Here is a 12,728-nt window from a genome sequence, read left to right as displayed (position 1 = left end):
TGTGTTTTCCCTAAGAATATAGGCCAGCTTGTGAGGAAAGCTGGAATAATTACAGCAGCTTCTGGCTTGTTCAACATGACTATGTAAGTTTTGTCTATCTGATAACAACATAAAAGAATCTGTCTTTGCTACTTTTTGCTTGTCCTTTAACTGCTGCTGCTGCAAATAAGAATGCTATTTTGCAGAGTATTCTTTTTCACGTTACATTTATGAACCCAAAGAGATTTTGATCAGAGGTCTTCAACTCTTGCTGAAGTTACCATGAGATCTGCCTAATGACTTCAGCTTTTTCTCTGTCTCTGTATCTTGATGACAACGTATTTTACTCCACTGTTTTCATGAACTATTTCAGAAGACTTCCACTCATATATATGCCAGAACAACAAGAGAGTAGAAAGGTCAGAAAAACAGCCACGGGACTTCCACAGGAAAAGGTCCCATGCTGCAGAAGCCAGGTGTGTCTGTACTACGGATCATTCCTACATGAAGGAATTTACATTTTTGATGGTTGCGTCCTGAGCTGCATTCTTGTCTGCTGCTTGTGTACATTCATCTGCAAGCATTTGCTTGTGAACTGTAATTACTATTTTTTTCATCAACGCTGAAAGAACAGGACCTTTGATAGAACAGGAGCTTTGATAATTCAGGTGCTGTTGATTATATTAAGCCCTGAATGTAAGAAAAGGCCTGAGAACAGCTGGTTGCATTAATTAATAAATTATCCCCAAATACTTTACTGGCTGGAGAAAATGAATCCTATCGCAACACTGTGTAGAAGTTTATTAGTTTTTCTGAGAAGCTGGCTGGCATTTCACTGGTAAAGATAATAGCTTCAGTTTTATCTTCCTTCTTATGAAAGAGGTGAATCTATATGGATTCACTGAAAAGTTTTCACTTTTAGAGTGAAAAATATTCAAGAGCTGTAGCTGGGTTGAAATAATATAACGCACAAACATAACTTATGTAATATATATAACTGATTATACAACTTATATATAACATATAAAACTTATTATATAAGTTATATATATAACGTATATAACTTATAACTTCTGTATAATTGAGTGAAGATTACACCACACAATACACTAATCAATGTCTCAATAATCAGACATTGCTCAGCAGTAAAGATGACGGGGCACTGGTGAGTCTGAAGAGTAAATGTGGTTCTGCAGTTAATTCTTTCAGACATAACCGAAAGTAAAATAGTATGAATAATATAATTAGTGACAATCGCTTATATGTTGCAAACAGTATGACAAAGTCTGACATGCAGCGACATGGTATTTGGTACATTATGGTATAATGGAATTTCTTACTTTTTTTCATTTTGCTTTAACTTCAATTTTAAGTAAAAGTAAATTTTAAATATATTAAACTGAATTTAAGGTAATTTCATCCCTTGCGTAAATGGATATAACTGCTACTGAACTACAGTATGGATGTCTCCATGACAGGTAGAAATATAGTCCCTAAAGGCAATGCTTCTAAATGGAGGCTTTCTCTGTAAAGCTGCACCTTTTACAGAATCACAACTTAGTCACTTGCAAAAATGTCTGTTTTCAGAAGAAAAAGGAGCTGGAAGCTACAGGTCAGAGACAATATAAAAAGGCCTTTTAAAATTCCCTGTCATCAGCTATGTCTTAAACCAAATAGTTATTTTTTTGGAAAATGTCAAATGAAGTATGACATCGATTTTTGTTTACTGAAACACAGTACAAATTATCCAAGAAGAGTAAACTACAGTTTATTAGAAATAAGTGAAGAGAAGGAACTGAAAGAGAAACTTACTCTGTGTGAGACCAGCAAGTCAATTTTTTGACAGTTGCTAGATGATGGAAGGAACTAGACCTTCATTTATCTCTAGGATACTGGACTGTATTCCTTCAAGCACAAAGATGGGAGCACAAGCATTTTCTTACTGCTCATGCTTTGGGTAGCAAGGTTTTATTCTAGGGTCTGTCTTTTTTGTTGATGCTTGCCCCAGCACTGATTAGAAGAGCCAAATGCGTCCTCTGGATTTAGGCTATCAGCAATGATATGTGACTTCTATGAGGTATTCCAAGTTGATCACCTGCTTGGTAGCTTCCAGCTTCTAAGCAATTTCTGATAAAGCAGACAGTCTATATTATGTTCTTCACATTCATCTAAAATGTTTTCAAGATGCCAGGTTCTCATAAGCTAACTGCAGTTCATTTTTTGGGGGTGTGTAGTATCCAGCTTAAGATCCTAATGGGTTGATCTCTTTAGTCAATTTAATGAGGAAAACCTAAATTTATGACAATGTGGCTTCAGCATGAACAACTAATTGCTAAACAATTTTAGAAGGCTAAGGATACAGCAGATTGATCCAAGAATGAGTAAAGAAACTTGTTTTTCTAGTATGCAAAGTAAGCATTAAGCTATAATTCAATCCTCCAACTTTTTGTTATAAAAACAGGCCGATTAACCTCAGTGAGGATCCGCACATGAATGAAGTTTTTGGGTACTACCCCACCATAGGTTTTTCATTACTTTTCAGCCTGTATTTAATTCCTATAAGAGTCAAACTATAGAAAGTAATTTTTCAGTTTGTTAATGGAGAAAATGACAAGTGTTACACTCTCCCTCTGTTATCACTCCTGCCCCTTTGGCCTGTCTGTGATAGGAGGTAAGTTCTGCAAATTAATCTATATTATTAAGCCACCCCCCTAAATAAGACCTAGCATATAATTGTACCTGTATTTTAGAACAAAAGTGTACTGATAGTTTAGAGATTTTTCATGAGCATTCAGTTAGCCTGCTCTAGAGATGATCAGCATGTTAATGGAAAAACAAGTATGCAGGTATGACTGAAGAATCTTAACTGATTTCCTGTAGAGGAGTACCCCCCTACTAGAGCTGTACTCTACTACTACCTTCAAGCAGGTTTTTTTCCTAATTTGCTGTATATTTAAAGGGAAAAGACTGGATGGATAAAGATATTTGCTGCTACTGGTGAGTAATGTAAACATTCTTGGTATTAACCGAACTTCAATTTTACTAATGTTGTGGAGCCATGTATGCCTACAGTGCACCAGTGCATAAGAACTTAACTGACAAGGCAATGTTATTTAATTGACAGAATAAAAATACCATTTCCTTCTGTGTGGCAACAACCTGTAAAATCTGTGCTCCAAGCTCTGTACTGACAGACATCTAGTCAAGCCTGCCTGTGAGCATGCATGTGTCTCAACTTCCCAAGTGTTTTAAAAACAGTGCTCACCAATCTGGTAGGCCTGTCTCCGCAGTGTTCTGGAAGCTCTGTGTCCCTTCTTCTTTAAAAACATCTGGCTTCCTGAGGGTAAAGGAAGCAGAAGGGGTATAACAAAGAGCTAGGGAAGGAGAGAGGCTCCTGGGGTGAAAGGAATACTCTACTCTGTGCCCAGCTGTCCCCCTTAGTGGCTCTGAATATTCAAAATCATCATGGGAAATGCTTCCTGCCTGCAAGGCCAGCCAACGTAAGACACAGAGAGTGCATGGGAACACTTTCCTATCATAGTTCTGACAGGGTTCTCACAAGGATGAAGAGTGAAGTTGTGGATGAATTCAGGCTTGACTGGGCATGCCAACAACACATAGCTCATCTTATCTTGCAGAGTCTATGGAGAAACTTCTTTATTCTTGGCTTGCAGGCAAAACAAAATGAAGCATTAAACACTGACATTTTGGAAGGAGGACCACAGATAATAATGTGAAAATATTTGCAGATCTGCCCTATTGAAACATTTTTACTCACACTTTCTAGCTTCTTATTCAGCAAAGGGTCTCAAGGCATATTAAATGTCACCATCTTGACTACAAGGGGAATGGGCTGTATTTATCCTAATTTTATATCTCCATAGTCAGTAAAGATGCCACTTCATTCATGAGAAGCTTCATACTGAGCTACCCTGCCCCAAGAGATAGGATTAGAAAAAATGTCCAAAACTGAGAAAGTTACTGCTATCAGGATCTTATTTAAAATTATGTTTTGCTAAGAATTCCTATTTTATGAAGACAGCATTTCCTTTTACATACACTTTTTCCAAGCCAGTTTCACTGGGAAGAAATAATCATTAAATAGCATCCTTTGTAACAGAAATATGAAATAAGCTGAAACCCGTCTAGATACTCTTAAATGTAGGACAAATAAATGTAAAATGTAAAACATCTTCATTAGAAACACACATTTATAAATGTCTCTTAAAATAAAACCCTAAAATAAGATGTTCAAGATTGAAACAGATCAGTTCATGAATTGTCATCGTGCAACTCTTGAGCCCTTCTTTTCCGCAGGCTGGACTCTTAACAATAACTAAGTCAACCTCTCTCCACAGTCCCCAGCACAGCCTCAGTTCACCCTGAACATAGCAGCTGCTGTCTATCATTTAGGTTGGACCAGATGATACTTGATGATACTTCAACCTTGCATTCTATGATTTGATTCTGTGGTAATTTCAAAGATCACTTCTGGGCACACAGAGATCTTGTCTGACTGAGGAATGTGAAGAGAAGACGGAGTCTGCATGCTGCACTATTCTTACACTGTCACGCATGCACACGGACGCTGCTACATGAAGTCTAAAATCCTCTTTATCGTCTTCTAAATCCTTGCCTGGTTTCTCCTCCTATGTCATCACGGAAATGGTATGTCAGATAAGATGCACACTAATGTTGTTTGGAAGTCATGGAAAAATGTTAAAACTATTCAGGTTATAAGTTTAGGTGTCTATATCTTTCTCATAGTTTTCCCAAGATACCCATTTCCTCAAGTGGCTTCAGTCCCTTATTTGTTCTTCTATTCACTGCCAGAGAACAAAGTCAGTCTTTGTTTCTCAAACAGGGTCACTATGTCAGGAAGTGACATACAAAAGACTTTCAGATTTCATAAGTGATCCCAGATTCTGGTTTACTCGTCAGCATTACAGACAGGAGTCTCAAAAATCAACAACTTTTTCCAGCAAGGTTCTAAATCCTAAAAGTACTCTGACTCTCACAATATTCCTCTCCCAGAAGACAGACTGAAACTACAGATGTTTCTAACCACACGGAATTACAGAGACAAGGAAATCAAAAGCATCTTATTGAAAATTACAGAAAATTTTACATTCATTTGAGCATCACATATTAAAATACCCAAAGCTCTGACTGGCACTCTGTCTTTAAAGAGAACTGTTGCCGTGTTATTCCTCCTGATACTGGTCTTCTGAGTTTGTGCTTCTACCACATATTGCCCATTAGTGGAACATGAAAATTAATTTAATTCTCTGAAGTAAAGAGTTCAGAGATTATTTGTGAGCAGGAGAAATAATTTTGATAAGTCTATCTGATTTGGTACTCATAAAAATCTGGGACCCTCCTTGAATTTGCTTCTGTTTGAACTGTAGATCACATTGAAATAAATATCCAGTCTTGCTTTTAAATGAGTTTCTATCAAAGCATTTAATATAGTTTCCTATAAACTAATTACTTTCACTGTTTACAGCCTGAAATGCTCTAACTAATATCAAGCCATTGCTGCTGAATTCAAAGTTTATTCTCCATGTGCCTCAGTATTATTGGAATGTAATCAGGTCATTATGTAAGACCTTTGTTGAACTAAACAGTCTGAGTTTTGATACTGTTGGAACAAATGGTCCATCTTTCAACCACTTAAAAAAATTAATGGTTCTTCTCTGAATTCTTGTTACGTTCTTACAAAGGTAAGATCAAAAATAACCTTTTAATTCTACAGGAGACTTAGCTTTTTATACATATGCTAGAACTTATATTCAGCAGACTTATTGCTACTATTCTCAAATCTTCTCCTAAATCTTTAATTTTTAGGATATAGTCCTCTATCCTGTAAATCTTACTTACATTATTTAGTTATATCATACATATATATAAAAAACCATACTTGGCTGTATGAATGACGTACTAATAAAGTTTTCTAAGCGATTCATATTGCTGAAACAGTGAGCCATCTTCAACATTCACCACTTCTTTGATCTTTCTGTATTTACTGCCTTTATTAAAGTTATTTTCTTCTAGGGTATTAATAGTAAAATGTCAACCTTGAAATATTTACACTGGAGATATTCAAGGCCCGCCTGGACAAGTTCCTGTGTGATGTACTGTAGGTTACCCTGCTCTTGCAGGGGGGTTGGACTAGATGATCTTTTTAGGTCCCTTCCAACCCTTGGGATTCTGTGATTCTGTGATTCTGTGATTTCTTAGTGACTTGGGAACCCAAATTCCTATATATGGTCTAGATATAAAGGATGTTGAAAGTAGCTTAAGTGAATGATATTTTGGCTTCTAGAGGCTGAAGTTCTCTTTTAAACAACTTATGTCTGCAAGAATTTTTTTTAAATGTTAAGACGTCTCAAAAACAGAGTAGTTCTTATTTCTCTCCAATAAGTAGTTACGGATTACCTCTGTTTTCAAATACAGAAGGAGTTTTATAGTATTCTGTCCTCTTTATTATTTGATTGTTAGTGTCATGTTCTACTACTGTGATTCTATAAATGCTAATTCAGGAAGAAGTTTATGCTTGTGTTGAGGACAATTAGGAGAATGACACATTGTTGTGCATTAGCTTTCCACCTGTCACCTCTATGGCATAAAATTTTATTACCTGTCACACTATGCAGTTTCCTACTGGTACAGAAGACCCCCTGGGCCTTGCACCGGCCCCTTTCACAGGTTCTTTTTTCCACCTCTGTTTTGACTCAAACATTTCTTTGTGTTTTCTGAATATGTGCATTAGATGAGATGACAACTTATCTGAAGTTGGCCCTAATGATTATCAAAAGTTGTGACAGATATTAAACATTTCTGCTTGAAAAGAAGAATATTCTTCTAGACAGGGCACAATGAAAGAGAAGACCTCTATGTCTGAATCACCTTCAAACCGCTACCCAGTGCCACTGGATTCATCAGGCTATGATCATACTTTATAACACCATCATTCTTTGAGCAGATCTGGAACCGAATTCACTGTTGCAAAAACTAATATTGTGACATTTGATCTACAGCCTTTTCTCTGACAAGCCTTTTCTTGCAGTCATTTGTTAAACGATACTACTACTACTAAAAATTCTGTTCACAGTATATTTGATTATACCCAAGTTGGACATTAAGCTGGTGCTTGGAGAGGCTAGGATTCTGTGCCTGCATTCTGTCTATAACTCACTCATATGATAATGCACGTCAAGTTGATATTGCATGAGAAATGTTAGAGCAGTTTCTCTGCTCTTCTCCCTCCACTCCAGATGTTCCATCTGAATGATACTACTAGTAATTATATGCAACCCACACAAGTACACAAGACTTAAACCTCTTTTTGAATGTAAAACATAAAATTCAAGCAGACCAAATCCTTTAATCAGATTGTAGTATCCCTTCCAAAATATGGAAAGACTATTTGAAATCCTTTATTTTAAGGATATCATACAAAAATGCTGTCACAATAGCAAGGGTGATTTTTTATAAGTTTACCTGTCATGTAAGAGCTCTATTTCGTCAAACAATATTGCAAAACAATATGTGATAGAAAAGACATACATAAATGAGAGACTAAACAATTTTAATGTAGAAAAGCTCTCATATGCTGCTGATTTTATAACTATTCCCATAAATTTTAAAGCAACTGAGCAGATAAAGATGCAAATTTCCTAATTTTTTCTCATATGGGGAGAGAGATATTCTTTCTCTCCATTGTGTAATCACAGGCTCATAAATGAAAATGCATCTGGAAGCAGCTAATGTCATACTTGTCTCAGAGAAAACCGATAAAGGAATTAGAAAATACAGAAAAAAATGCAGAGAAGGGGAAAATGCACTCAAGTAAACAAAGGTAAAACTAAATGAAATTGAGTGCATTACATATGTAATCAAAATTCTTTAGCAAGTTTAATAAGAGAGCCTCTCGTAGAAGGAAAACTGTCAAAATGGAAGATGGCTTTCTAAAACAGAGGTCCCTGCTATTTTGCCAGGGCTAAACTTTAGAGCTTTAAATAAACAGTGGATACAAAGAACAACACAAATGAAATAATCAGACACACAAATATCTTGATAATTAAGTTAATGGTTCGACAGATCAGATCAAAGATGTAACTCTCATTTTATCAATGGTTTCTAAAGAACCAAATAATTTCATTGACTACAAGCAAAGCAAATTAAATTAGAAACCTTTCTAACTCGGTCTTGTTATATGAGACAACATTCAAAAGTACATTGGAATACCAGTTTTAACTGGCCAACTGTCTTTGCAGTTTTTTGACAAGTTATTCACCTATTCACACAAAGATGAAAGATGCGACAGCAAGAACATCAGAAGGGTTCTTTCTTTTACTGTTTTTGCATTTGTTGTTTTTGGAGTAGTTTTAGAAATGGAGTATCTTCCATTTCTACTCAGAGATGTGTGCTTTTCAAAGAGCTTGCTTTTTACGTGCTAAGAACGCAAATAGAGAAAATCTTGGCTTCTAGCCAGATGTAGCTTCAGCTGTATCACATTTTCCAGGTTTGTTATCTTTTCCTATTGCTTGCTTCTTGGATTTTAATTGTAGATCTTATCTATGTGTTTTGAACTTGCTGTTTTCATTTTGAATAGTGAGTAATACATACAGTTTATGAGAATGGAAACAAACAATGACAACCTCAGAAATTGTTAAAATGCTTGAAAAATAAAGAAATAGTTGGTTTCAATTGAAAATACAAATATTGGCTAAAGTGAGACTTGAGTGGCCAGTTCAAAATGTAACTTCACATATGATTAGGCATTTTTGAAGTGTTCCTAACTACTCTGCAGACACTCACAGACATTCCATGTGCTTCCCCATCCTTTCACATACTCTGCTTTAATGTGTTTACACCTACCACAATTCCAGGCTATGAAGCAGCTGCATGAGCTATTTTCTTACCTAAACACCTGTGAAACATACACTGAGCTGAAACACAGGAATACTTACCTCTGAGTTTATCTCTGCAAGTACTACTCTAAAACAATTTGATTATTAGCTCTGTAAATATGACTGACAGAAGTTCCATGCTTGTTAAAAAACTTGACTGATTACAACAATAATACTGCTCAGCTGCACTCCCTATTATCTGCTCTCTCGAACGCTTACGGTACACAGAGATACTGCCAGTAAAATGGAGTAAAAATGTAGTCATTTGAAAATGTATAAGCAAAAAGAAACAGGAAAAAAGAAGTATATAACACCCAAGTGTGAAATATGGGAATGAAGAAATACCTTACAGTGATACTTTCAAAGAAAAAAATACAAATCTTTAATTTTCGCTTCTGAGAAGTATTTTTTGCCGGTTATTTTTACCACATCTATTTTTACTACAGGTACTGCAGGCACATAAAATCTTTTTTTTCACTCTTTAGATACATACTATACATACAAAATAAACTGCACATACATATGAGCACGAACGCACGAACACACACACACACACATAATCTATGGTTTGATTCCAGTAAGCCATGTAACAGACACTGGAGGCTTGTTCACCTTTTCTATAAACATGCTGACTAAAACACCAAAATTGTACCCTTTGTAAGAGTTAGTCTCCTGCATTTATTCAACATTTGCTTAGTGGCTTTATTACATAATGAAATAATACCACACTTACTATCTAATTTACATTTAAACTAATTTACATAATCAGACTTTTCCTTTGACTGAAACAGAACTGCAGATGTATTTTGTTGTAAAGGGGACTGTGGTTGTTTAGCCTGGAGTAAAGAAGGCTCAGGGGAGACCTTATCACTATGTATTACTACCTTCAGGAGGTTACAATGAGGGAGGTGTTGTTCTCTTTTCCCAAGTGATATGACGAGAGGAAATGGCTTCAAATTATGTGAGAGGAGTTTAGTTTGGATATTAGGAAAAACTTCTGCAATGAAAGGGCTGTCAAGCATTGGCATAGGCTGCCCAGGAAAGTGGTTGAGTTGCCATCCCTGGAGGTATTTTCAAGATGCATAGACATGGCACTTAGGGACATGGTTTAGTGGTGGATTCGGCAGCACTCAGTTAACCATTGAACTCAATGATCTTTAAGTTCTTATCAAACCTAAATGATTCTATGATTCTATGACTATAAAAATGATTCCTTATTTATTACTGAAAGCCTTCAAGATTATTTATCTTCATAGATACTCCATGTCTAGGAGGTCACAGAAAAAACTCTTGAAGGCAATAGTCATATTTTTGCACAATGACCTTCAACTCTGATTGACTTTATATAGCAAATTTGAGACTATAAGTATTTGGTTAGGATAAGGCCATAAAGAATAAACAAGCTTTACATTCTCATGAACAGTCTCATGAGCTTAGACTCTGTTCTCATAAAATCACCACCTGAAACTAGAAACATTCATGGGCAGAAGGTTTTTGATATTTATTAGTATTTGCAATAACTATAGAGTTTTGCCAGGCCAGAGCAGCAATAAGGACGCCTGAATGCAGTCAGTGAAAGCAGCCAAGAGGTTGTGCTTTCCCTGAGATCACAACAACCACTGTAATTGCTGTGCATCACATTCCCTACATGAACACTTCAAATACAACTGCAAGTCCTGGAGCCACCATTCAGGTTGGTTCACTATTGTAAAACCACCCAGTGGTTGGCCCACTCATTTACTTTCTGTCAAACAGTGATGCTTTGTATTGAATCCTGCACAAGGGAAGACTGGTTTTGAAACAAGCTGTTCCCTAGCAGTAACCCTGTCTCCCTGCTTGAGAATTTTGTCATCAATGAATGTGGAAAGTGGATGCTGAAATTCACTATTTCCTTTTTTTTCTTTTCTTTTCACTTCTTTCAGATCTGGCCTTACTTTAAACTACCTATAAGGAATAACCCTTTCCTCAAAGAGGTAGAGGTGAACCTGAACAACTCCCCATCAAACCAAGTCTGTCAGTTGGTTTGATACCCAAAATGAGGAACAAGAAAACTTGTTCAGAACCTTTAGGGCACAATAAATTGAGGAAATACATTATGCTGAGAAACTCAAGGCATGGATGACAGGCACTGCACAGCCTTGCAAAGGACAAAAGACTGAACACTTCAATCACTCATCCTGGAGCTCTCAACAGGAGACGTTACTTTGCTACCACTGGGAAACAAGAAGCAATCACTGTCCGATGAACGGAAAGACTGATCACAGCTTCTACTCTGTGACAATCAAAGTTGAGACCATTAAAGGCAAAAAAAATATTCACTCTTTCAAATACTTTGATATATTTCTGGAAATGTTGGGCAACATCCAGCAGTGGGGCCTTCCCCAAAGGACACCTGCTCATCATCCGACAAAATTTTATACTCTAAATTAATTTTGTCACGGAAAATAAACCCTGAGAAAAACCTTCCTTCTTTATTGGATCAGAAAAAAAGTATAGTTGCTGTAGAAATGTCTCTTTTTGCATTTTTAAGTACGGTGCTTGTAATGATAGTGCAGCAATAAATAAAATTTACACAGTAATAGATGCTTCAACGAACAGAAGGCAAAACAAGATAAACACCATTCAATAAAAAAAATTATCAGATTATCCCTCTTAATATTAGAATAGACTTATTTATTGCTCTAATGAAAGGGGTAAAACATCTTCAAGATGTGCCCTGTCACAACATTGTCACACTTGCAATAAGTGACATTTTCTCTGTCTTTTCTTTTTTCCATGGATGCCATAAAGCGCACCACATGAATATGAAGTGACATCTTTACTAACATGTGGTACTTACTTATCTCCCACAATTCCCAAGTTGATTGTTGGATAGCCATGTTCTTGGATTGTAGCTAGAAGAGTTGAACGGTTACTATCCCGAATCTTCCCTGGCAAGAGGTCATCTTCAGGATTCAGTAGCTACAAAACCAGAAACACTTTTAGTCAGTCTACTTGCAATACTTTGCACAAATAAGAATTTTCTTCTTCATATGGGACAGAATATTAGACACCTATAATAAAATACATATATGTAAAGAGATTTAGTGAGTTTAATTTAATAAGATACATGCTTGTTTAATCCAATCCTCCGTGTTGCTTAGTTTGTTTCTTTTGGTCCAAGCCTGCAAAACCTTCTTTCTTCTTATGAGTACCTGGCTTCTAATCTCAAACATTAGAAATCAAACTACAAACTTTAAGTTTCCAAGTTACTGCTCCTATTTAAATGCTTCCAAAGGAACCTCACTGATATTGCTAACTAGATTTAAAGGTGTTAAAAGACATTTTGAAGTTCATTGTTTACTTACCAATAAAAATATTTTTTAAATACAATAATCTGTATTGGAATAATAGACAGAAGCTTAAACCTTTGTTCTCATACCAATTACTGAATTGGACTAAAATGTTTCTTTCAAGATAGTACCATAGCAATTGCCTTACGCATATCCTATATTGTGGAATTTAAACTCCAAAACATACATATGTGAACATATTTTACATATAATAGGATTTCTTTTGTAGGACAGAGAAGGACAACACAACATTGTCAGGAGGTAAATAATAATAAAAATGCCCATGTGAAAATTACAGCAATAGTATTAGGTAGCAAGGTCAGAATAACTGGAAGTGGAGCATGGCTAAATTTTAATGCTTTGGCTAGCAGCTCTGCTTCTGTTTCTATTTATAGTGAAGATTTCCATAGCATGTTTAAGAAACCCACCATGTAGGGTTGGTATTAGATGATCTCAAGGTCCCTTCCAATCTTAACTATTCTATGATCCTATGGTCTTTTTT

General features: G+C 36.0%; 1 protein-coding gene across 16 annotated transcripts in view; it reads right to left on the bottom strand.

Annotated features, from left to right (window-relative positions):
• The window catches only part of GPHN (gephyrin), a 293,631-nt gene that overhangs the window by 19,022 nt on the left and 261,881 nt on the right, over window positions 1-12,728 (bottom strand). For 14 of the 16 annotated variants that reach the window (XR_010614153.1, XM_065686703.1, XM_065686689.1 and 11 more), the window contains 2 exons: window positions 11,734-11,855; window positions 3,245-3,316 (listed from right to left, as the gene is read on the bottom strand). Coding sequence is in view for 15 of the 16 variants with exons in the window: in XM_065686703.1 (XP_065542775.1) it covers window positions 3,245-3,316; window positions 11,734-11,855 (194 nt within the window). In the remaining variant the exon portion in view is untranslated. The remainder of the gene's footprint in view (window positions 1-3,244; window positions 3,317-11,733; window positions 11,856-12,728) is intronic. The other 2 variants (XM_065686694.1, XM_065686695.1) reach the window with 1 other exon arrangement.

The sequence above is a fragment of the Lathamus discolor genome, chromosome 6, assembly GCF_037157495.1.
Source record: "Lathamus discolor isolate bLatDis1 chromosome 6, bLatDis1.hap1, whole genome shotgun sequence".
In the NCBI taxonomy this organism is placed as follows: domain Eukaryota; kingdom Metazoa; phylum Chordata; class Aves; order Psittaciformes; family Psittacidae; genus Lathamus; species Lathamus discolor.
The sequence above is the reverse complement of the archived record's forward strand: the minus strand, read 5'-3'. Positions and strand labels throughout refer to the sequence as shown.